The 27304-nt window shown below is 41.8% G+C and overlaps 1 protein-coding gene across 1 annotated transcript in view; it reads right to left on the bottom strand.

Moving 5' to 3' along the window:
* SCARF2 (scavenger receptor class F member 2) overlaps positions 1 to 27304 on the bottom strand; it is a 206310-nt gene that overhangs the window by 136060 nt on the left and 42946 nt on the right. Inside the window, exon 2 of the mRNA XM_083146958.1 lies at positions 10941 to 10999. Within this exon, the coding sequence (XP_083003084.1) occupies positions 10941 to 10999 (59 nt within the window). The remainder of the gene's footprint in view (positions 1 to 10940; positions 11000 to 27304) is intronic.

Here is a 27304-nt window from a genome sequence, read left to right on the forward strand (position 1 = left end):
ATATATATATATATATATATATATATATATATTTCGGGTTTAGGGGCACCACCATTTACCAGCAAGAATCTGGGGGCAGCAGGGGAAAGTCGGCCCGGGCGCACTACATGTGTAGGCCCAGCTAGAATCCGGCAGCAGGGGGGACAGCCAATGTCTGACGGGGACCGGGCAGTAGCAGGGGAGAGTCGGGCGCACCTGGCAGCAGCAATGGAGTCAGTGCCCCTTTAGGCCAGGAGTACGGCGGCAAATAACTCCATTGCCTCCTGGAGTTCCGATATTGCACACACACACACGTTTATTTACTAAGATGAGATTTCTATTTCAGATGGGATGTTGCTATGGGCAACCTGTCAGAATTTACGTCTTACTTATTTAGCAGCTTCTAGAATATAATAGCTAGAATCTGATTGGTTGTCCATAGCAATATCATATCTGAAATAGAACTCCCATCTAGATAAACCTCACACACTTTACTGCCAAGTGTTTGCTTTGTGCAAATTTCAACATGGGCTGCAATGTTCAGCTTAGTGTATTATTTGAAGGAGTTCAATCAGGGTTCTGTAGTGCTTATAAGGTACATATTATTCCAGACTGCAAAAAAAAACTTAGAGGACATGCTTTTAATAGGGAGCAGATAAATCACAGAGGTGGACAGATTATCTATGATTATACATTTTGCTTCCTTTGCTCTCTTTTGCTGGTATTGATTTATCAATTTTTTTTTACTTCTCACAGGTGGTCATGGAGGGGTCTGTCCTTAATTTTCTATATGTTAAGGTGTCACTAAGTTGTCGATGTACTTCTTTGACATATTTATGTAAGTCCATCAGGACAATCCGTCCCTCCTTGTCAGCAGGTTTGATAATAAGTTCTTTCATCTGCTGTAGAACTTTCAATGTCTTTCTTTGTTTGTTAGAATAGGAACTGCATTGCCTTGTGCACTAAGATTTTTTATATCCTCTTGTAGGAGTGCACCAAAGCTCTCTATAGAAGGACCTTAAATATGTTTAGGAAAAAAAATAGATTTTGGATGAAATAGGGTGACACAGGTCTCTCCCATTTTTTCATCATTCTTTTATCTTGTCCCTCAAAGAATTACTTTATAGTTAGTTTCTTGATAAACCTCTCTGAGGGCGGGATGTACTAAAGGGAAAATGCGGTAAAACAGGGGTTTTACCGCATTTTCCTATGTACCATTAACCGTCCGCCCTGTCTCCACCGGGCAGGGTATCACCACCTCTTGGTGGCGATACCCTATAGAAGCCTATGGGCTTCTATTGCTGCCCGCCGTCCACGTGACCCCCCCCCCCTCCCGTCCTCCATCGATCTCCTCTTCCCCCAGCAGGTGTCACAGCCGGGAGGACATGCGGCTGCAGGGGGGAGGAGGAGACGCCGGGGACACTGACAGCCGCCGGGATGTGACGGAGACCCCCACACACCACATTACAGGTATCGCGGGGGTCTCCGTCACCGCACTCCGATGCTAGCCGCATATGTTAGTACAGATGGGACAGGTCCCATCTTGGCAGGGGACGGCGATGGCAACGCCAGCCTCCATCCCCCGCCAGCGCCATCTGCATAGCGAGAAGGGGACACGCACGCACGAGAGGCGTGCGAGTCCCCTTCCGACGGCGCTTCCAGACGCTCCCCCGGGTCACCGCCGGCTTGTCGGCGGTAACTCGGGGTCCCCGCCGCCTGCCAGCACCCCCCCTAACCCTGTCCGTCTCCCTGAGGCGGAAACGGACAGGGTTCCCGTCGCCCCGCCGACGGAGATTGAGACGCGCGTGCGTGTGAGACGCATGATCATTTTGGCACAGCTTTTGATCATTTCATCTTATTTTATCCATATGGGTTCTGTGTTGTTTAATGTAAAAAAAAAACTTTTTTATTGTTTTGGCCCCCCTTTTACCACATGAGTGTTTTGGAGGGTCTATCTGTTCTTGTTTTGCCACTGATCCCTGTCTAAAAAATGAACTTCATAATTGATTTTCACCCCTGAACGAAGAGAGAAAGAGTCCGCACGTCCTAACGAGCGCCTTACCATTTATTCCAAAAACACCAACTACAGTATCACATCTAAAGGATTCTTTAGATGTGCCAGCTGCATAGGTCAGTGTAGTATAACCATAAATGGGAACTGCATTTAAATTAAAGACTTTATTACATGCAACTCTAAAAATGTTGTGTATGCAATTAAATGTTCATGAGAACATCTAGAATGTTCAAAATATGCTTAGAACACACACACACACACATAAATGGGCTCCAGTTTTATTAAAGCGGCAATCATTTACACACAAAACCAGTTCGATTTTGCTGTGTAAATAATTTCCGCTTTTAAAAAACTGGAGATTTCTTACCAAATCTCTCACTATCTGAATCTCTCATCCTATTAAATTTCACCCATAATGTCAAAAAAGGGCTAGATACCCATTCTTTACCAGCCCATTTAAAAAAAGTTGATAATTGTGCAATATCTGACATTAACAGTTTTGTTGGTTTAAAATTAATCAAAGGCAGCCTTAGATGCAAAGACACAGCATAATAATTAGCAAAGGCCGAAATTAGCTGAATTTATAATTTTAAAACACTGAGGGGTGGATTTATCATTGTGTGCCGAACGTTCGTTATGGGCGCAGGTATTTTTCGCCACTTTTCCGCGGTGAAGCGAACCTGTTTTTTGCCCTTATTTACTAATGTGTGTGCGCACGTTATGGGAGTGCGTTATCTCTGACCTGTGGTGATACGCCTCCTCCCATAACGAAGGGTGAACCTCCGGCCGGCGGTGTCTTCTGCGCATGCGCTGGGAACGTTGTTCTCGCGTTGGTTACCCTGCACAGGTGGACAGGCGGGAGGATGCAGTAGTGGGCGCAGTGAGCGGACGGCTCTCTGTTGCCCTTAGGTAAAGTGTTTATTGAGGTGTAATCCTGTCTGGCTGGCCGCTGCAATGTGCAGTTATAATAGTGCTTATTCAACAGTGTAGGCTTTAATAGTTGTGATTTCATGGTGGGTGTTATTTTGGGGCTGTGGGTGATTTTTTATATATATATATATATATATATATATATATATATATATATATATATATATTTGGGTTATGTGAATCTGCTTTCTCCATGCTATTTATGGTTATATTGAGTATCACACAATAACAAGCATCTTTGTGAAACTTTCCTTGCCTTGTGTAACTCTAATGTTGGATTTTATGTTATTGATACTTTTTAAACACTTTTTAGACACAAGTTCTGCCGTCCGGATTGTGCATTAATAAAGTTTGTTGCATTCAAGGGAAAAAAAAAAAAAAACGGTACTTGTTTCCTAGCACGGCCACAACGATTTAGATCGTTGTGGTCGTAAGATAAAAAATCGGATCGATCGCATCGCATGCGATTTGGTCGCATGCGATGCGTCCGATCCGACCGACCGATTTTTCACCCGATTTTTTTTTTTTTTTCACCTGAATATTTTTAATTGCCCCCCCAAATGTTACTAAGTGGGCTAGACCCCACGATAGACGTCAACCCGAAGCGTGGCGAGCGCAGCGAGCCCGCGAGGGGCGGCGGTGCGCGTCCTCCGACCTTTTCATTCCCCTACTATCCACTAGGGCGTGGAGTGAGAATAGAATAGTGTGGCGAGCGCAGCGAGCCACCGAGCCCGAAGCGTGGCGAGCGCAGCGAGCCCCGCGAGGGGACGCGTATAACTTCACAGGTATACGCGTCCCCTCGCGGGGCTCGCTGCGCTCGCCACGCTTCGGGCTCGGTGGCTCGCTGCGCTCGCCACACTATTCTATTCTCACTCCACGCCCTAGTGGATAGTAGGGGAATGAAAAGGTCGTAGGACGCGCACCGCCGCCCCTCGCGGGCTCGCTGCGCTCGCCACGCTTCGGGTTGACGTCTATCGTGGGGTCATGGCGGGCACATAAAAAATGTGAAATGGGTCATATTGGCCCATTTCACCTTTTTTATCATTTTTCCCTATGTGAGATGGACTTAATCAAGTCCATCTCATCTTGTGCCATTATAATGGCACAAGACCGACAAGATCCTCCCGATTTCAATGTTAAAAGATTTTTTAACATTGAAGTCTATGGAAAAATCGGGTCAATCGGTCGGTCGCATCGCGGCCGATTTTAATTGGTCGCGACCGACCGATTGACCCGATTTCTGTCAATCAAAGGGAAAAAATTGTAAAAAATCGGCCACATCGTGAGGATCGTGTCCCTTAATTAAGAGCCACGATCACTCACGATTGTGGCCGTTCTAGGAAACAAGTACCAAAAAACCTAACAGCGCCGGAAAAAAGTGGCAAAATCTGGAGGGCGCAGAGTGCAACGCCGAGGACATAAAGAAGGTTCTTAGATAAGGTAAGGCATAAGCGCACTGTACAGAAAAATGTACATGCGCTATGCCTGCGCCCCCGCACCGCCGCCGCTATTCCACCCGTCAAACGGGTTTCATAAATAATGGGAAGCGCTATCCCCTGCTATAGCGCAGGAAGATAGCGCACAGACCCCTCAGCGCAGCATGATAAATCCACCCCTGAGTTTGCACAGGCTAAATTGTGATTGTGAGTTAAAATGGTTTCTTTAAGTTATCCATATATTTTGGGATATGTTTATACATACATATTTTTACTAATGTCTGGTTACAAGTTATCTTCCTTGTTAGTTAGTTTTATGCTGCTTTTATGTAACATATGGTTTAATTGCCTTCTGGTTTCTATGTCAACTTGAGATACAGACATAGAATGTGTGGAACTATATTTCTTCTAAACTACAAACCCCAGTAATCAGCGGGGCATGTACTTTTGGTTTCAATTTACACACAAAACAAAACAGAACCAATCCCTGCAGAATAATGCAGACTGCTAAATATATCTGAATCCAACAGCTAATGTGTGCTCACTAGTAACTCATACTCGGGACTTGATTTAAGGTTCCTGATTCCTTAGGCCAGGGGTGCTCAAACTAGTTTGCTCTGGGACCCCGTCAGACAATAAAAATTATTACAGGACCCCAGCAAGTTACTACTGAATGGCCGCCACATGTGAAGTGAAGTGACTGCTATTGTGACAGGGAGAGAGTGGGTAATGGGGGGATGGAAAAAGGTGACAGGGTAATGGAAGTCGGAAGCAGTTGGTGTTTACTTAATGAGTTATGCCCTGTCCCCCCTCCACAGACACATTAGCCTGATGATCAGCAACATAGAGTCGTGACCCCATGTTGAGGTGGTCGGGACCCACTTTGGGGTCAGGACCCACAGTTTGAGAACCGCTGCCTTAGGCTAATACACATGTAGCTCCCCTTGTTATACTGCTGAACACAGGTGTATGGGTGCTCAGGGACTCGCCATTCATACAATCCATATCCATGTGCATGTAACGCAAGGTTATACAACTGTCACTTTGGCTCTAGACAGTCCAGCTGGCACTGTAGCATAATGCACATAAAGTAGTGGTTCCATCATTAAGTTATATTGGCACAGTCACCTTGAGAACTTGAGAACGGGTGATAGCTAACGAGAATGGAATAAATGAGCCCCCCCAGTCCTGGCACCCTAGGCTGCAGCCTAATCAGCCTATAGGTTAATCAGGCACTGCTAATACTATTAATCAATCACAACACAAAAGATTGTATTGTAGTGCAGACTTTTGTGGTAGCACTCATGGATAAAATAAATACATAATAAAGAACAATTGTGGATATTAAGCTATTGTAAGGCACAGTGGGGGAACTTGCGAGTGGTTGGCCAGATGCAAATATATAGTTTGGGCCCCCCTCCTTCACTCCAATCCAAGTTCACAATGGCAGCAGTGGGCCCAGGGGTCATAGTGCAATGCACCTGCTGCACCAATGGTAGTTCTGCCTCTGGTAAGGCATTTGTTTGGCTACATTGGCTTCATTTAGGGCTATTAAGTAATTGGGCTATAATACTGTACACTGCTGCACATTTGATAAGACAGATGATGGGCATATAATGCTGCATATTAGGACTTTTAATATAACCCAATGGAAAATAGGTAAAATGATTGTAAACTGAGACTAAGGGCAGTATTCAATGAAAAAGTTCTCCGTGCATGGAGAGCGTTTTATTTCGCTCTCCATGCACTCTCCGTGTTCCGGAGGGCTCTCTGCCACTCCTGCTCCCTCTATTCAATGTGGCTGATGCTCTCCGCCACTCGCGGAGAGTCTTAACCCCTGCAGGGAGCAGGGAGCTTTTAGGGAGCCGGAAGCAGCCAGAGAGATTAAAGTCTCCCTGGCTGCTCCAGAGGAATGTGGAGGGGAGGGGGGCTCTCCAGGACCCAGGCTGCACCCCCCTATAGCCAGCGGGGACCCAGTATTCACTGCACCCGTTTGTGCATAGTTACGTTCGGGTGCAGTGAATATATGAATATCTAATGAGCGGCTCGAGCGCTCCGGCCCCCTGCTGGCTGCACTGTGTAAAAAAGAAAAAAAAATAATTAAAAAAAATATTTTTTTTTTAATTAAATATATATTCATGTGCTATAAGCACATGAATAAAAATAACATGCCCCTTCACAGAAAAAAAAACTGATTTTTTGACACCAAAATTTCTTAAAAAAACCTTTTAGTTTAAAAGTTCACATTCCAGCTCTCCATCAAAAGATGGAGAATTGCTACACGGAGAGACACGGAGAAAGTCACTTAGAAAGACGGAGAACATTTCACATTGAATAGGGTTGCTCGCTTTTGGAGAGCAAAATGCTCCGTCCAAGGCGAACAAAGCACAAGTTCTCCACAAAACACGGAGAACTTTTCTCATTGAATACTGCCCAGAGTCAAGTAGATGCCTTTATTACTTACTAGCGTTGCTCGGGAAAACCTTGGGGTTTTTTTATTTCCAAAATTGCTGAAAAATGTCATCTTACAGTATGCTGTGCCAAAGACCTAAGATTGTTATTTGTTGTAGATTCCACCATAATGTTAGAATGTGTTTGCATTGATACTCAATGACGGCAATGAATTCAGGTGCGGTGTTGTTTGAAACACAATGCTCCTGAGTCGATAACTTGTATGTGTTGATGAATTCTATATCCACTCCTGAGATTTAGCACCCATGACATACCTTCCAACATCTGAGGGTCAGAAATCGGTACAAAATCAGAAAGGGATGTGGCCACACCTCCATTTCTATACTTTCAATGGTACAGTTTCTAGGATGTGTAAATACAGGCGCTGAGTGCGTAGAGACCGGGGTGGGCGTTACTTACCGCGCCATAATTAATTAAAAATTCAACGCTCCCTGCCACTGCTGCTCCCTGCACCATTCCTGCCTGCAGCAGTCTCTGAGGTCTGGAGATCTGTAAAGCACATGCACCGGGCATCTCTACCAGTGGGGCAGCCCCTGAGTGTGGGAGCAGGTCCGCGGGCCTGGCCATATGACGTCATAACGCAACGCAGGCTACCCGCACCACTGCAATGCACCACTGGGAACGGGTGCAATGGGCCAAATTCTTCCCTACACCCGCAGGGCCAATCCACCGATCCAGACATCGCAATCATCAATGGGTGCATTGATAAGGTTTGGAGTGTAAGAAGTTGAACAATAAGACTGAGATAAAGATTTTCCATGTTAAAGTGTACAATTTTCTTAATAAATCGTGAAAAAATATTAGTGTACATAGAAGTACAATCAAGAAATGAAAGTAGGATAAAAAAATAAGTTCTGATTCAAACTTATAATTGTTTGGATGGGGTGGGTTGCGAAACAAATCTATAGGTGGAGGGGGGTATGGATATTGTAATAGTGTAGTGAAAATTTCTCATCAACTGGGGACCCCCTCTAGGTAAACCAAACACCAATTATGCCCACAATATCCATACCCCCTCCACCTATAGATTTGTTTGTCAACCCACCCCCATCCAAACAATTATCAGTTTGAATTAGAATTTATTTTTTAATCCTACTTGTACACTTTAACGTGGCAAATCTTCATCTCAGTGTTATTCTTCAACTTCTTACACTCATAACATTCAAACAAGTACATGCAGTGCTCATGCCCATCGACCAAACATTATCTTTGAACCAAAAGAGTCTGGGACACCCTCAAGGCAGAGCAGTGCCTAACATGCAACTGACTAACGGTGAGTGCACTTTGTATTGATCGGGTGCATTGGCCAGGGTGCATTGGCCAGGACAAAGATTTCTCAGTGCAACTGGCTGGGGAGCGCAGTGACAGGCTGGAGGACTGGAGAGACGGATATGGGGAAAAAAGAAAAAACGGTACATTAGGTACAGTTTTTATTTGCCGGTACAGACTGTTAAATAAACGTCAATTTTTTTTATGTGTTCTGTGTGTTTGTGTGTGTTGTACTGTTTTTGTGTGTGTGTGTGTGTGTTGTAGTATATGTGGTTGTGTGTGTTGCATGTATCTGTCCAATGTGTAAGTGTGTGAGGTGTGCTATGTATATACAGTATGTGTATGTGTGTGTTGTGTCTTTGTGTATCTGTGCAATGTTTAAGTGTGTGTTTTGTGTATGTTGTACTGTTTTTTGGGTGTGTATGGTGAATGTGGGTGTGTGTTGTGCTGTTAGAGGTATGTTATGTGTGTGTGTGTGTGTGCTGTGTGTATCTGCCCTATGTGTAAGTGCGTAAGGTGTGCTATGTATAAATGTGTGTGTGTGTGTAGTGTGCTGTGTGTATCTGTGCAATGTTTAAGTGTGTGTGATCTGTGTATTGTGCTGTTTTTGGGTGTGTGTTGTAGTGAATGTGGGTGTGTGTTGTACTGTGAGTGGTGTGTTATGTGTGTGTGTTGTGTTGTGTGTATCTGCCGAATGTGTACGTTTGTGAGGTGCGCTACGTATACATGTGTGTGTAGTGTGCTGTGCCTATCCTGGCAATGTTTGTGTGTGTTCTGTGTGTTTCTGTATCTGCACAATGTTTAAGTGTGGTTTTCTGTGTGTTTGTTGTACTGTTTTTGGGTGTGTGTTGTAGTGTATATGGGTTTGTGATGTACTGCATGTGGTGTGTTATGTGTGTGTTTTGTTTTGTGTATCTGATCTGTCCAATGTGTAAGTATGTGAGGTTCACTACGTATATATGTGTGTGTTGAGTACTATGTGTGCGTATGTGGTGTACTGTGTGTGTGCGCGTGTACAATGTGTACGTTTGTGTGTGATGTGTGGTATATGTATATCCTCAATTATTCCTAATTGATTAAAGTCTCCACCGTAATGTTAGAATGTGTCATTCATACTCAATGACAGCAATGAAATCAGGTGTGAAGTTGTTCCTTCGCAACGGTTTCCCAGATCGTAGATCTTTTTCCCAGATCATCAATGAAGGCAAATTAAAACTTGGTGTTTTTTATTTCTAAGTGAAATTTCCCAAAAACGGCTTTGGGGTGCACACCACCGGGTCCAGAGGCATCTTGTTGCTGAATTTGGTGGCTCTGATTGCCATGGTGTGTCCACAATGCAAAGGACACGCACGCACACACACTCTTCAACTTATTATATAGAATAGATAGTAGTAAATAACACTGTATGTTAACATCCAATGGAACCTCCTGCCAACCAAAAGCACTGACTCGCAGAGAGATGCTCTTCTACCCAAACTCTACCAGCACTGAATGACAATAACAAGCAGCTTTGGAGTGAACGACACTTCACAAATTTACAGTTGTTACTTGTCCAACATACACAGTTATGCACCTTGTACAGTATATGGTAGGATACTTTTATGGTTGATACCATTAATATGTGTAAATGGCTGGTTCTATAAGTGACTAGAAATAAGGGAAATGTGTCAGTATAATAAATACATTCTTTGTTTTGATTTGGACTAATTGAGTAAAAATAAATAAATGATATTGTGTATACAATAAAGTGCCACTTTTACATTTAAACTTTGGTTTAAAAAAATAGTGCTGCCACTCTAGGAGTTGCACTCTTATTAATGATCTAAGCTCCCATAGCCCATGTTACATGTGCAGGGCCTCCAGCTTTACGCTGTTGGCCTTTGTGAGGATGGGAAGGTTTCCATAAGGTCGTCTTGCCATGGAAGTACAGCCATGCTCTGATCAGCTTGAGCTACAATAGTGGGAACCTAAGTCTGTAGTCTTTATGTTATAATAGAAACAGACCAGGCCCCAGGGGGGCTTGTGTTTGGAATGGTTGATGATCTGCAGATGGGCACACTGCCTTCTTATTTATTTTGTTATACACACTGTGTGCGGGAAGTGTTTTCTCTTAACAAATACTTGTGCTGACAAACAGTCCTTACCCCCCTCCTGTAGCTGTGATTGTAACTGCATCCTAAGGTGAAGCATAGATGGAAGGGAGACAGGGAACTCCCCAGCTGCTCACATGGACATAAAATTTATAGAAAAGTATGAACCTACAGGGGCATAGTACATAGGCCCATATTCAGATCTGAGCTCAGTACAAATTTGTTTGGAAAATGGGCAAAACCATGTGCACTGCAGGTGGGGCAGATGTAACCATTTGGGTGGGGTGTGCTGAAACTGAAATCAAAATTGCAGTGTAAAAATATTGCAGCCAGTATTTACCCTGCACAGAAACAAAATAACTCACACAAATCTAACTCTCTCTGCACATGTTACATCTGCCCCACCTGCAGTGCACATGGTTTTGCCCATTTTCCAAAACAAATTTGTACTGAGCTCAGATCTGAATAAGGCCCATAGGCCACACTGTGACCAGTGGACAGCATGGTATGGGAAAGTGGAAATGTCTGTAAAATGCATCAGAGCATCAATGCATCAATTTGATCAAGAATAAAGAAATCTAATTGACTTTGATAGTGCTATGCATTTCTGGAAGCTTTAAACCACTTATATTACTGTCTACAACCTAACCACCAGCAACATGATTGGGATTAAAAATACTTTGACACTCATTTAATTTACTAAAGAAGAAATTGTCTGAGAAAACAATACTGTAATATATTCCGGCTTACCTAGTAGGCACTCCTCTCCTTGCTGTCGCCATCCTGGGCAGCATGCAAAACTTGAAGAGCTGTATTGTAAAAGAAAAAAACACTAAACATTAGACTTTGTGTAGTCCTGGATAATACATATGCTCAAATACAAAACTGTACATACCATTCTGACTAATAAACCAAAATCAATTTTAATAAAAATGCTAAATTTTAGATAAACATCATTAATAATTACCAAGCTTTAAGTTTTGTATACACAGTAACTTCACATTTTAATCAACTGTAAATGCTGCATGTTCTATTATGTGGTATGTTTTACTTTTAGTTGACATTCCTATGTGCTTGTTAATGACAAGAAAGATATTTACTCAAATTCTGATGAAAATTTAGCTTTTTTCACTGTATCAACCCACCAATGATATCACAAAGACAAGAAAAGTACGAGTGCATTACGTGCCTTGCATTCCACAACAGTATTTCACATTAGTTTACCAAAGCTTCTTAAAATAAAATATTTCTCTATTGTAGCCTTGAAAATGATAGACAGGATCTGATTGGTTGCTATTGCTATTTTAATTTTTAGAAGTTTTAGTAAATATACCCCTAAAGGTACCCAAACATTTCTGCGATGTGGTCCAATTTCACCTGATTCCTATGCATCGATCTGAGAAATCGAGGGAAACAAGCCCAAATCGCAAGTGTTTGACATGCGATTTGGGCCGTCCGCATAGGATCGGAGTCGGAGGTCAGATCTGCCTGTACGTCTGGTCTGCCTCCCTCCCCGGGGGCGGGGGGAATGGGTGCGCATGTGATACATCATATGCAGAAGGACCATATGTGATGTATCGCATGCGATCCTGTTTCATAAAAAAAATCCCAACATAAAACAAAATAAAAACACAACTTAGTATGAATGCATAAGGCGCTTCCAGTGGTGTGCTGTCGAATGAATAAAAAGTTCTCCTTTACATATATAAAAAGGACAGGACCATTTGCCTCTGATCTTTGCATTTGACACTGACAGAGAAGAGAACATCAGTGCACTGTGGTAATCTACTCTCCTTGGCATGTAAGTAACTATAACCATAAATACTGTGCCACAATTCCAGGAAAATGTTTCAGACACCCCTTAACCACAGCCTACTGGTGTCTGCCGCGTCTGCCCCTCATTGAATATGTCCCTCCTAATATGGCCAATGAGGGCAAGCATGACTGAACACTGACAAGTATCTTGTCTGGGGCCCAGGCAGTGCTAGCAATAGCCCCAGCAGGCCCCCAGCACCCACAAGCCACCTTGTGCCTCTAAGCCTCCAAGGGAGTGTGAAGGCTATTGCTACACTACAGAGCAACAATAAACATTGCAAAAGGCAGTTCAACTGCAAATAATTCTTATGTAGGAAAATGTAATGTATAGATGGAATAGGGGTAACTGCCAAAGGCGCTGTGGGGCACTTGTCAAAGGAAATTCTCACTTACAGAAAATTGACTGGCAGTGTAGTTGTTAATGTATAGTCCAGGCCACTCATCTGTGCTTGTTCTTCTGTACCTATTCATTTATACTGTACACTCTAACAGTTAAACAGCTACAAATGGAAAGTTTCATTTACAGCTTGGTTATTAGTCAAACTGCCACAGGCTGAATGGGTTTTGCACTACTCATAGGGAAAATGCAGAATAGAAAATGCAGTATCATGGATAAAAACCAGAACTGTGTTGCTATGCAGCCAGTAAGTTATAACTTTTTATTTTGTGCTATGTCGTGATTGAAACCAGGATATTTGTAAAACATAGTTTGCTTTGTTTTTAATGTATGTTAATAAAAAATATCTTCATACATTTTTTTCAATAAAAAGAAAAAGAATATATAATAAATTATAGCCCTTGTAATGTATTTTTTCATTCTGTAAGCAGCACCATAGTGATGCACTTGGGGGGAATTCCTATTTAGACCCCCCCTCCCCCCACATCACTATTTGATTCAATATTAGCCTCCTGCATGTAGCCTGGCATTCTCATGTATCAATCCAGCATGCTGAGAAGACCATATGTTCTACAATAGTGTGGATGCCAGCTGGCCGAATAACATCATTTTGTAGGTCAGAAGGGGCAGAAACCTCAAAGCAAATAATAACGAGAAACAACCGCAACTGATTTTGACAGTTTAGGTGAGATTTTGCAAGTGGCGTTCTCACTGGCATTTGAAACCCGCTGGAACACGCCAAATGCTAAAATACATCATTTACTAAATGTTTAGGGTATATCTTTGTATTAGATTCAAAATGTATCGGTGGAATGCACAAAAAATCCTCTGTCTTTCCCACTCTAAGAACTATTATAACAACAAGGAATGTAAATCATCGGTGTGTACAAGTAGCTTTGTACATAACTATACTCTTTATTATAGAGTATAATAACTGCACAGCAATAAAGTAAACTAGACACCTTTACCTCAGAATTAATCTGTTACTACAGAATTACACTTAAAATTATGGTTTTATGAATTACTGTATGTATTTCCAACTTTATTACCGCATATAGGGTACATCCTATATCAAACCTACTTCCACATACAATGCCGCCAGTTCTGGTTTCCTAAACCTAAATCCAAAAATAAACGAAATACTTTAAATGGCGTTTGCGTGTGTGTGGCAAATATACCAGGCGCTGAAAGATAAAATCAGGGGGATTTAATAAACAAATAAACATACATAGTAAACGACTTGAGTGGATTCTTACCCCTAAAGGTTTTTGGAGCCAGCAAGGGATGGTGTAGGGGCAGGGATGCAGTCCGGAAGTGCACCCTGCCTGGCTCCAAAAAAGCTTAGCACGAGGTCAATCCACAGGTACAGATGATGTCAGTCACTTCCAACACGTTTCGAGCATCAGTGACTGACATCATCTGTACCTGTGGATTGACGTCGTGCTAACCCTTCATGTCGGATTGAGATTGCCGGAAACGTGGCCAGAACCTTTTGGGTTTTGGCTGTGTTTCCGTCAAAAGTAAGTGGATTTGCTGCTATTATGCCACTCCACCTGGTTTTTGGTAGGTCAGAACATTTTGCTGCAGATAACTCCAATGACTGCAATAAAATACAAAGGCATGCAGAATGGCCCCTGGAATAGGATAAGTATGAGATCTATCAGTCCTTAATGAATGGAATTCACACTTTTTAGTGCTGGCCAGTGCAAGTAGCTCCAGTCATCCTCCCCACCAGCATAATTCCTGTGTAAATAATAGCACACAAGCATGGCCTGCCTCTAACTTCACTCCTCCAATATTCACTTCCCACCATACTGTGCACACTGTGGCCACCGTGTCAACACAGACACACGGAACATGCAGTTTCTCTATGAAGCTCCAACAAAACTCAGGCAGAAGGCAGACACAGTCCTGGCCCGCAGAGATGCTGAAAGTTGATGATGATTGATTATCATTAACCTTCATTGGTCATGATGCCGCAGCACCTATGATGATCAGTCCTGTGCAACTTTGCCATGTATGTAGGATGGGAACAACTTCCTTGCTTCTGGTGAGATAAACAGATTAATTATAATACCATTACCTCTCTGGTGTCCCCCTGCTGACTGCACTCGCACCATGCTACTGAATTAATGTGACTCTTCCACGGTTCCATTACCTGGCATAAGGTATCTCTGACATTTCTAACATATATCTGCTCTAAAATGACATCTGTTAGTGTAAGTTTGTTTGTATACCTTCTCCACAATGGTATTTGCACATCTCTGCCCCTTTAACTAATTTGCTGCCAAACACTACCACGCTCTCATCTCCGGGGGAGAGCTGTATCAAACATTAGATAAAGTTGCAGTGATTAAATTACGCACAGCATCCAACCAGCTTCTGTCATTTTACAGACTGTGCTAGATATATACAGTATGATAGAATGTATGGTCAACTTCCCCACTTTACAGTATCTGTTTTGAATGTTTGATACATCCCCCCCTGAGACTATCAAAATGTTATCCAGTTGCTGATCCAGCTGTAATAATCTTGATAACTGCCCTGGCACATAAAAAGGATTTGTAATTGTTATATGTTTGCGATAGAGAATTTCGGTAATTTTTACAGTTACACTTTATTTAAAATAGTTTTGGAGTATTTTATTAACTCACTTGTACTTTCATATGGGCCCTCTGAGTTGGTGACATTTCCACTCCAGGGGTCACAACCTTGTCAATTATGTAAGCCTAAAGATATTCCTATTTCTTTGAGAAGTCACAGCTAATGGTGACTACTCCTGAGTTTGAAAAGAAGGTATGTGCACATTTTTATTTGTACAGTTACTAAAGATTGTTTTTTAAAAAAAAGTTTTAAATTGATTAATATTGATTGTGTTAATGGGTTTAAAGCGCATTTTTAACAGATTTTTAAAAAAGTCTAGCCTGTGGGTTAATCCCTGAAATCCTACATTGATGTTGATCTTATGAAAGTGATTTTAAATTCCAAGTAAATTTGACAAAATTGGTGTACAGATTTGCCAAGCAAACATTTTAATTCATCATAATGACTTGTAAAGTTTATCTCTTTTTTTACACAATATATTTATTTGAATTTATATAACAGTGATGCGGGCATTTTTAGATGATATTTTGCATATCTCTCACAGAGATGTTGGCACTCAAAGGGATAAAACCTCTTAGCATTGAATTGGCAAAAAAATAGTGTGAATTGGCAAAAAAATAAAGACGCACCAGGGCTAAACCAAGGTGCTTTGCAGTGGACTCCATTAACCCCTTCAGTTGCAATCCCGAGAATTTTCCGGGCTGTGCCTCAGTGCCCAGTCTGGCAAGCCCGGAAAATTCTCAGGATTGCCACTGTTTGGAGCCGGGCAGCGCTGCTGAGTTCACTCACTGATCTCAGGCAGCTTTGCCCTGCCCAGCTCCCTCCCCTCTGTGGCACCGCCTCCCTCCTCCTCCCCCCTCCCCTCCGGGTTTCTTATTGAAGTCCCCGGCGCCAGCTTATGACAAGCCCGCTGCCGGGGACAGGGACGCGGTGCGGGGGGCGCAGGTCCGGGCAGCCGCTGATTGACAGTGCAGCGGTGCTGCCCGGACCCAGGGAGGTAGTGATGTTTTTTTTTAAAGGAGCGCTTCCCATTAAAAACCCGCCCAGTGGGGAGCGCTCCCCCCCCCAAAAAACCCACCACTGAAGGGGTTAATTACCTCCAGTGCGTTTTATAAAACATGAACAAAAGGAATTATTCATTAATTATTTTTTTTATATTATATTTGCACATTGCAGTCTTCATGATTGAATGCAATATTGAAACAGAGAACAAAGCCACACACTGTATATAAAAATGTATTTAGAAAAAACAGTATCAAGACTTTCAGACTAGTAAAAGGTTTATAAGGTACATACCTTTCATTTGTTTACATCTTGCTTGTATAACACTTAACACAATCATACAGTACATTTAAAGATACAAAGAATGTATTCACTTGAACAACCCATCTGCTAAAAACATTGATGAGAACGGCTTCTGCAGTTCTTTGCTGTTTCATTTTGTCTCTGTTTTACAACAGTCTGAGTTTGAATCCATACATCCCGAACCCTTCTCAGAACATAATCAAATGGATTATGCAGAGTTCCTTTGAAAAGTAACTTAACAAGAGGTCTTTTGTTTCTTTACAAAAAATTACCCAAGGGGCAGAATTTGAATCATTAATCAGCCTCTGATGCCAGGCATCTATAAGAGGGAGGTTATTCTATTTTTCTATAGGAAAGTCATTAGCTAGCTATTAAGCTAATTGTCATTATAGCAAAGCGATGATTGCAGCAAGTCATTCTTTACAAAGACACAACCAAAAATGAAATTGTTTTGTCAATACGCATTCTAGGCCGCTGATAGAAACTTCTAAGCACAATGTTACAAAATGAGGAAATGTTTTTCATTCCAGTGTATCAGCACAATTATTGAACTGATGTTTACCAGTAGTTTAATTAAATCATCTATCTTGCAAACACAGTAAGACCTATAAAAAAAATCAGTAGCGCTTTGTATAAACTGCTGTTAAATTATAGTTTGGCTTAAAGCAAATAGAAATAGAATTTCCATAATGACCTGCTGGAAACACATATACAAATTCCGTAAGCCTAAAATGAATGAGAATTATTGAGACAACATTGATGATACTTAATGATACATAAAAGTATTAAGCCTTTCACTAAGTGAGATCCTTGGTAAAAAAAAAAAAAAAATCATATGGTAGATGGTTACGGAATAAAGAGTCAACAGTTTCTAGGTCAAGTCACAGTCCGATTCCAAAATGTCGACATTGCAATGGTCAACACAAGAAAAGTTAGACATGAGTTTCCAGTCAGTCCAGTTCAGTTTGTAGGGTTCATCACATATACGCAAAAAGAAAAAAGATGGAGTGGCGCTGTACTCAATTATTTATTACAATTTTATATAATATCGTGGCCAACGATAAGAAAAACAAGACTCACACACATTCAGGGGAATTTCAATAAAAAAAAATGTAAAATGTTCTTCACAACTCAATTAGTATGGCTTTAGCAGTTAATGAATGCATGCATATTTGTATCTGAATCTCCTCTGTTATAGTCAGTTAGTATTGTTAGTTTGTAAATACCAAGTTAGTAATTCATATAGAATGTGCACATTTTCAACTTGCTCAATACTTAAGTGTATCCAGTTATAACACGGGGGATCCGGCTTATGGACTCCAATGATGGTCTCCGACCGCTGGTGTCCCAGTTTGCGGCCTTTTCTGAGAACAATCAAAGGTCCAATCCTTAGCGTGGCCAGCCGCCTTTTGTCTGATCAGTGGCTTCCTCAGGACGTGAATGTCATCACATATACCCCAAATTAGTGTTCCACATCCCCTTGCAATCAAGGTCCACATGGATGGTAAAGTATGAAAAAGCTAAAAAAAAATGTAAATTCCCAAAAACTCATGTTGACCTGTTCATGTGTTGACCATTGCCAGTTTGACCTTTGTCAATGCTAATCATATGGTGTTACCCTATTAACTCACCTCTACATAATTTGCAACAATGGTGCCTGAAATGTACAGCCAATGAGAGTGTTACTTAAACAATCAGGACATAGCTAGGTTTACTGCCATGATATGTTCTACAACAAAAAGTGCTGTAAGTTCTGGGGGAAACAATCTATTTTTCTCTGACTAGAACTGTAAATACTTATTTGTTCAATATTCAAAGTTTGCTGTTCTAATTTAAAACTTTAAAATTAAAACTAACTAAGCTAACTTGATCATTTGTGAATTGACTTTCCACTGGCTTGAAAATGGTCAAATTTATTTGGCTTTCACAAATATAGACTAATTTTCATTTTTCATCAATAAAAATGTAACAAATTTCATGAAATTTACAATATTGTTTGTCAATACATTAATGCAATGTAAGAATTCATACTCATACAGATTGTTTGTGTTTCTCTGCTTTCTAATGCTGATACTATTGAAGTATGCAACAGGAGAACTCTCTACAGCAGAAGCTGAAAAGTGTCATCCCGAGACAGATGGGTGTAGCTCACTAGTTAAGCTTCTGTTTCCCAACTTCATTAAAAAGCCAACTTCATCTCATCTCAGACATACATATGGAGGGATATGACGTGACCTGACCTGACTGCTGCCCCTGTCTGACCAGTCCTTTTAAGTCTTGGTAGAAAGTATATACTGGCCAGTGTGTTTGTCAGTCCTGATCTACCCTATTTTGTCAGATCTCCTGTCCTGTCTGGATTTCCCTGCTTTTGACCCCTGACTCCTGGTTAAACCTTGACACCTCTGCCTAAAGCTAAATAATTCTATAGTGAAAGTTGGCTGGACTTTAAAATTAATATTCTTACTTTTGCCACATGCTAATGCACATCATTTCTCTTTATTATACAAAATTCAAACAATCACTGTAGACGCATTTGCACAAAACAGAACACAGCATCATGTGAAATGGGCTGGACTGTGCATTGGCAGGCACTATGGTAAACCATTCATAGAAGCCAAGCTGAATGCGGGTCAAGCCTCCCAGGAGCTCAATTTTCATGTTTAGGGAATATAGCAAGGGCCTTGGGTGGAACGGAGACCTTCAAGAAGTCACTGTGCTGCATCCCTACAGATTGTATTAGCAAATTACCCCTGGAGTCTCCATTTAGCAGTTGGGAAGAATGCAATGTTATACAACTACAACAAGACAGAAGCCATAATGGCGATAAACAATATGAACAAGCCTAATTCCAAAACACTTGTTAGTCCTGGCAACTATCTAACACATGGGACAAGGGAGCACAATATAATTTCTCTATGTACAACAATATAACACCATAATAAGTCCATAAAAAGCAGATACAATGAAAGTTAAATATATGCACATGGAACAGCTTACTGTCATATATCCCCAGAGAAGTACGCTAGGTTATTATTTCAAAACCATTGATTGGATAATTGTCCTTTCTAAAGCTGCTCTCTATGACTGGCATTATACTGATAATACAAAACATAAAACAGGGATCAGAAAAGTACTGTCTTAGTTGGTGCATTAAGAATCCTATTGAAATTAACTTTTATTATAATATGTTTAAAAAAGAAAGTACGTACACTGTGAGACATATACAAACATTGACTTCAACAAAGCCGCATAATTATTTAAAAAATACTAGATCATCATAACAATTTTTTCTGCAACACTATTCACTCCTTAATATGGCAAATCTAATACTGTGATCCAGGTCCTTGGGACTGCGTGGTAAGTTAGAACAAGGTACTTGTTATCAGAAATGTAAACACTATTATTAAAACCATAGTTTAAGGTAAGAATCCAAAAAATGTAATGGTAGTTTTATTGAATACAACCACCACACCAAAAAAAGGGTTATTTTTGTGTTTTGTATAGTCAATAATACTCTTATGACAGCACCTCAATGGGATTATTATACCCATATGGGAGAGGTATTATTACAGTTGGAGACCCTACCTATTTCTAATATGTTTTCAGTACCTACCAGTGCTCAGGTTTTCTCATTTTTGTTGCTGTATTCCGGCGCTAATATATACATACAAATTATTTTCAAATGATATCACATATAGGGTTAAGACGTAGCTGCACATGTCAAACCTGCTTGTGGAAGCAGATTAATCACCCATAAATTATGAGAGGTGTATAACAACTAGATATTTTAGATTAACACTGCGCTAATTATTGAGAACAGGTAGACTGGCTTGATGAATTCACAGCTCCCTGCATGGGAGCAAAACGCATAAGAAAGGAGAAAGGACCCATTGGGCATTGTTCACTTTGACAGCATTACCAGTGGTGGCCTTACACCATCGATTGTCCCGCTATCCATACCCAGTACTGACATTCGATGAGAACAAGGAGTGGGATACCTGCCTATATCGCAAGCACATGCACGGCATGCACAGCCGTTTCCAATCCAGCGGCTGGGGCAACCCTCAAGAGCGGCTCCGGAGGCACAGCAGCCACTTTTCTCCATCTCCTCGAGGGGATACAGGTAACTCACGTTTATCTTGCTGGTATATTTCCATTTATTTTAACCCACTGAAGATCCATTTGGACGACATCATTTATTTAACACTGATGACAATTCCAGTGTCGTTAGCCAATGAATACATGCAAATATAATTTAAGCATTCTCGATTCACGGCTCATAATTAATAACAGCAACAAAGAAAAAGTCAGTTTTTAATATATGGTTTCCATGCATATTTGTTTTTGCTGAGTAGAAAACTGGTTGTTATATGTATTTTATTTCTATATTTTTTTACACACACATATATATATATATATATATATATACATATATATATATATATATATACACTATTTATATGATTAGCTCTACAGAGAATAAAATTGATATTTTTTATTGATTACAGTACTTGTTTAGTGTGGATTCTTCCAGCCAATCTACCTGTTCTCAATAATTAGCTCAGTGTTTAACCAAAATATCCTATTTTTATTTTTACAGTACAATTTAGATTTCAGTTTGAACACACATCAGCCAAATCTAACTCTCTCTGCACATGTTACATCTGCCCCGTCTGCAGTGTATGGTTCTGCCTAGTTACATGTTTTGCTGACAACATGAATTAGGCCTATATAGTATGGGCCTGATTCATGTTGTACATTATGGTACATTTTGGGGATACTGTAGTTAATATTTGCGGATATCCAGCAAAAGTAGGTGTTTTGGGGAATGTCCTGCAGATATTATTTTGAAAATAGACCCTTGAAGAATATTTCAGTTCTAAGAAATTACTATCCATGTTAAAATACTTGCCCTGAAGGAGATCATGCTTTATGGTCCGTATAAAATTAGACGATGGAAATGCCTAAATTGGCTGAGTCCATGTATACACAAAAATGTGCTCCAGTCACATGTTTAGTAATTTGCCGTTAGACACAAAACCAAATGAGTTGTACTGATTCCAGCGCACAGACCTGTGACCAAGGACAATGAGCACACATTGCACAGGAACATAAACTTCACTGAAAATAAAGTTACATTTTAATCTCTTGCTGTGAAAGGGAAACAGCTCTATAGATTGCCCAAGCACAAGACTAGTGCATACTGTCAGAAACTAAATAAATGAAAAACTAATTAGAAAATATAATAGCAAAATGCAAATGCATAACCTCCAACATGACCCATTCCATTAGGTACAAATGCTCTGCTCCTGGATTTCCCTCTTAATGTATGATAGCTGTCACCTGTGTTGAAACACCCTTCTCATCAATTAACAGCAGGTGATGGCAAACATACATTAAGTGGGAAATCCAGGATTTTGTACCTAATGGAATGGGTCATGTTGGGTGGTATGCAAATGATCGGGAGGTATGGAGAAACACATGCTGTCAGAGAGCAGCTGACTATATAGTAATTTGGGGATTGAGTTAATGGCTTTTTTTTTATCTTAAACAACGCCCTTCCTGAAATAATCTGTTCTGCTGTGACCATTCTGATGACTAACTATGTTTGGCTACATGTATCACATTTATGTCCTGTACCTATATGTGCAGTAAAGGAAGAATGATAACAATAAGTTACTCTAGTCTGACCTCAGTAAAATGAAGCTTAGAAATTAAAATTTTCCAAGTGTGGAGATAGGTTCGGAACTTGCGTAGTTTCACGGTGCCACTAGATAGGATACTAGATAGGATACGATTTAGTATGCGATTTGACATAAGATATCGCATAAGATATAGGATAAGATTTACTATCCATTTCATTACCCCACTATCCACTAGGGCGTGGAGTTGATTTTATATAGCGTGGTGAGTGCAGCCAGCCACCGAGCCCGAAGCGTGGCGAGCGCAGCGAGCCCCGCAAGGGGACACGGATGTTGTTTCAAAGCAAGTCACCAAAATTGCATGCCATTTGCATGCAATTCCATAAAATACATTCCGGCTGCGCTCGCCACACTTCGGGCTCGGTGGCTCGCTGCACTCACCACGCTATATAAAATCAACTCCACGCCCTAGTGCATTGGTGGCCAACCGGTCAGAGGTAAAGAGCCCAAAAATATCTGTAGTCAAGCTAAAGAGCCAACAACATGCGCACGGCGAAGGCACACGTGCCAAAAAAAGGGGCATGTTCTATTTGGACCCCTTGGGTGGGTGTGATACACATACAGTATGCCTCCAATAGTGCAGTGCCATATGTACATATGCCCCCAATAGTGAAAGATACACATATGCTCCCACGATGCCAGAAAGCTGGTATGCCCCCACAGTGCCACAAACTGCTATGCCCCCACAGTGCTAATTTCCCAGCAGCAGCACTCACCATTGTTGCTGCTGCTGCCGGGCGGGGAGAGGACAGTCTGGCATCTCCCTGCAGTCCTATAATGTCGCTGAGGGGAGGAGAGCACAGCACACCGCGGGTCTCCTTCCCCCCCTCACTGTGACTGGGCCGTCCACCAATCAAAGCTCGCAGGCCGGCTCCTGATTGGCTGCCGGCACACGAGTTCTGATTGGCGGACGGCCCAGTCACAAGGATGTACAGTGAGGGGTAAAAGAGATGAGCGATGCTCACTCTCCTCCCCTCAGAGGGAGAAGGGAACCAGCAGCGGGTAATGGAGGGATGGGGGACTGGGATGGACGGTGGGCGGTGGGCAGCTGAGGGGGAGCAGGAGCCACACTTTAACAGGTTGGCCACCCCTGCCCTAGTGGATAGTGGGGAAATGAAATGGATAGTAAATCTTATACTATATCTTATGCAATATCTTATGTCAAATCGCATACTAAATCGTATCCTATCTAGTATCCTATCTAGTATCCTATCTAGTGGCGCTGTGAAACTACACAAGTACCATAGGTTCTCCTGAAATCTGAGAAGCCATCATACTTATGTACTAAAGGGGTGATTCTGGTTGAAAACACTGGGCATCCCATGCAAACGGGGGGAGGGGGGCTGACATCACCGGTGACCACTGAATGATTTCGGACCCACACGCAAGCCTGTGAATGGATGTTTATGCAAAACATCCATTTGCAGTGCTGCGGGGAAATTCCCCAAGTTGTGGAGGGGGCGGGGGATTCGTACAGGTTGCGTTACATGCGAGCCAACCAGAATCAGGGCCTAATTGCAATGCAGTCAACCCTATATTTACATGTTAACATGAGTACATTAACATAAGACCTGTTCCCTCTCACCACTAGGAGTTATACTCATTCTAAGCACTAACCACTTTCTTCACAAGTGTATGATCTATTACCATGCACTAACTGTACCTTCATAACAACAAGTAAGAGCCATTCAGACTAGCACAGGCATTCCCAACGCCAGTCCTCAAGGCACACTAACAGTGCAGGTTTTAGTGATATCCAGGTTTCAGCACAGATAGTTAAGGCCCTTATTCTGGTTGGTGCGGCCGGAGCCGCACACGGTGCTCCGGCCGCACAAACCAATCCCCACCCACGAGACGGATCGCCACGGCCGTCCGTACACGGACGGCTGGCGATCCGCATAAAAATGGTGGGGCGTACGCCTCCACCATGGTGGGAGCTGCCCCCTGCATTCGATGGTCGTCGACCATCGAAGGCAGGGCCGCACGCCACAGCAGCTCCCGCAAGCTGAGACCACACGGACAATCGTCCGTGTGATAGCTTGTATGGGGGCTGAGAGCTGACATCCGGCGACGTCAGCTTTCCGCCCCCATCAGTGGCGTCATGCCCTGATTAGCATGCATACGCCCCGCGTTTGCATGGGAACGCCCATGAAACGCGGGGCGTATACATAGGGAAATGAGGGTATGAAGCCCCTCACGCCCCTATACGCCCCCTTTGCGGCGGACGAAATACGTCTGCGGCGAATGGGGCTGCACATGCGCAGATTGACCTCTGCGCATGTGCAGACTAAAAACATCGGCGGTACGGCCGCACGCGGGCCGTACCGTCCGATTTAGAATAAGGGCCTAAATCTGTATTGATTTAAGGTATTTATTAAATCACCTGTGTTCAAGCATGGATATCATTAAAACCTGGACTGTAATAATAGGTACACACTGGGAGATATATCATTAATGATATTACCGATATTGTTAAAGATATGTACTGCAAATCGGTCAGTGTGTAAGCTCAATGTCCTTAACAATGCACATTCCCGCACATCATTAACAATTTATTTATTAACAGTTTCTTATATAGCGCACACATATTTTGCAGCACTTTACAGAGTATACTTTAACATTCACATCAGTCCCTGCCCCAGTGGAGCTTACAATCTATATTCACTACACGCACACACAGACATTCTAGTGTTAATTTTGTTAAACCTTCCGGTATATTTTTGGATTGTGAGAGGAAACCGGAGTACCCGGAGGAAACCCATGCAAGCACGGGGAGAATATACAAACTCCGCACATTAAGGGCCATGGTGGGCATCGAACCCATGACCTCAGCACTGTGAGGCAGTAATGCTAAGCATTACACCGTCCATGATGCCACTGTTGTATGTACATGCAGCTCAATCTTCAATATCTAGTCCACGACTGCCTGTACGGAGCAGGGGGTGAACGACATCACTGATGCCCATTTCAGACCGCACTTAAAAAAAACTCTGCACATTAAGGGCCATGGTGGGCATCGAACCCATGACCTCAGCACTGTGAGGCAGTAATGATCAGCATTACACCATCCGTGATGCCCTGTCGTATGTACATGCAGCTCAATCTTCAATATCTAGTCCACGACTGCTTGTACGGAGCAGGGGGTAAAAGACATCACTGATGCCCCTTTCAGACCGCACTTAAAAACCGGTATTTTTCCGATTTTTAACCGCTTTAAAACGGTAATCTGTGCGGTCTGAAAGAACCACTTTACCGTTTTAAAAAAGCAGTTTTTTTTAAACGGTTAAAATGGAGGGTCCTACCCGTTTTAGACCCGGTATTTTGGCATCATGTTGGGAATGCCTGGTCAATGCGGACTACAAACATCAGAATGTACTTTATCTCTTTGTAGTTCGGACCAATGATGAATTTACACACAGACGACTATTCAAGATGTGCGGTTCCCAATAGCCACAACTGTTATTCTTTTTGTCCAAGTGCTTGATCTGAATTTGGTTGTTTCCACTAAACTGTCTCCAGAATTTACTCTGGATTAAATACAGCAACTTTCTAACCTTTCCAAGTTAGTATTCACGAGATAGCTCCATCTAGTTCCAGTATGTTGTTACTGGCTGAGAGCTGTAGATATGTCATGCTGGCTGACACCTAATTATTAAACAACATATGTGTCTCTTAATATCATCTGTGCTAAGCAAATCTAAAGCACATTTCAATGCAATGCTCTAAATGGGGTAAAAGGGTTCATTGGTCCTTGCAGAAGGGCTTACAGATTATGTTGTTGAACTCTAATAAAAAGATCATTTTTGAAGATAACAGGCACGTAGTGTAATCTGTACAGTCAAATGCAGTACAAATGGGGACACAATACTTTTGTAATACATGAAAACCCTACTGTTATCTAGTGTAGTATTGTAAGCAAGCCAAGCCCTACTCTAAAGCTGGGTACACACTATGAGATTAACAATGTTATTATGCATATCGCCTAGTGTGTACCCACTAGGTGCCCAATACCGTGGGTCGTTAACGATCCTTCCTATCTCTGAACATGAAGTCAAATCTGACTATATTATCGACAACTCCATGTTCAGCGGACGGACGGGAGACATTACTGAACAATATCGCAGAGCATTTTTTATAGTGTGTACCCAGCTTAAAACTGTATCGCCTCCATAATTAATTCCGACTCTTCACATTTAATTGATAATTGTGTTTTCTATACTCCCGAGCATATATAACAGATCAAGGGAGAGTGGTAATCAACCTTCTAAAGTGGAAAAGTTACCCACAGCAACCAATCAGCACATAGCTATCAAATGACAGCTCCCTGTGTCCTTTCGCCCTAGAGAAGAGGTTGCCAAGTTGTTCCAAAACACTATACATTCTCCCATATAATTTCCCTAATTCATAAATACTCGCCTCTCTTTTTAATTCCTTTCCAACCTGATATTTAATGCAAAAGTCCTCATTGTCAGGATGCCAGAACAGTCTCCTTGAATCATTGTAAGATAGATACAGAAGAGTCATCTGTGGTGTGGTCCTTCCATTCAGTTAAGGTATGAGGAAGGGATGTAACCCCAGAATGTGTAACATTTTGAATGTAATGGAATAAAACTTTAATATGGAATATCAATTGCCTTTATCCTTTGCTGAGTAGTGACTTCTTGCTTTTTTTTTTTATAGAATATAGACAGTAGTAGTTAGATGTGCTGACCTAATTTTCACAAAATATGCAGCTTAAAAGTGTCTAGTCCAGTGGTTTCCAAACTGTGCGCCTAGGCTCCCTGGGGTGCCTTGGTAGCACTTGCAGGGATGCCTCAGATTGGTGGTCCAGAACCAATTCAAGTTATTTATGGCCAAAGAAATAGGCAAAATCAGTGCTTGTGGCTTCCAATTAAGAATATGTGGGTAAACAGAAGTGAATCATGTTTCTCACCACATAAGTGGACCTAAGGAAAACATTTAAATCACAACTAATTTAATATTTTTCCTGAAATTAGTAGCCAACTTTTGGCCTAGAGGTGGCGTGAAAAATATTACGATACAGTACTTTAGGGTGCCGTGATTCAAAAAGTTTGGGAACCACTGGTCTAGTCAATATTGTTCATGATGTGCTTCAATAATGATAATATGAAATGCATTGGATCCACTCACAAAATGGATTCCCCACCGTAAATAAGTAACAGATGCTCAGTAATAAATAAAATATGTGCTTATAATGAAATGTGGAAGATTAAACATGCTCAGGAGAAAGTGGCCACACAAATGGGGAGGTCATATGATAAGAAGAGAGG

The sequence above is a fragment of the Crinia signifera genome, chromosome 1 (genome assembly GCF_055691185.1).
Source record: "Crinia signifera chromosome 1, ASM5569118v1, whole genome shotgun sequence".
NCBI classification, from domain to species: Eukaryota; Metazoa; Chordata; class Amphibia; order Anura; family Myobatrachidae; genus Crinia; species Crinia signifera.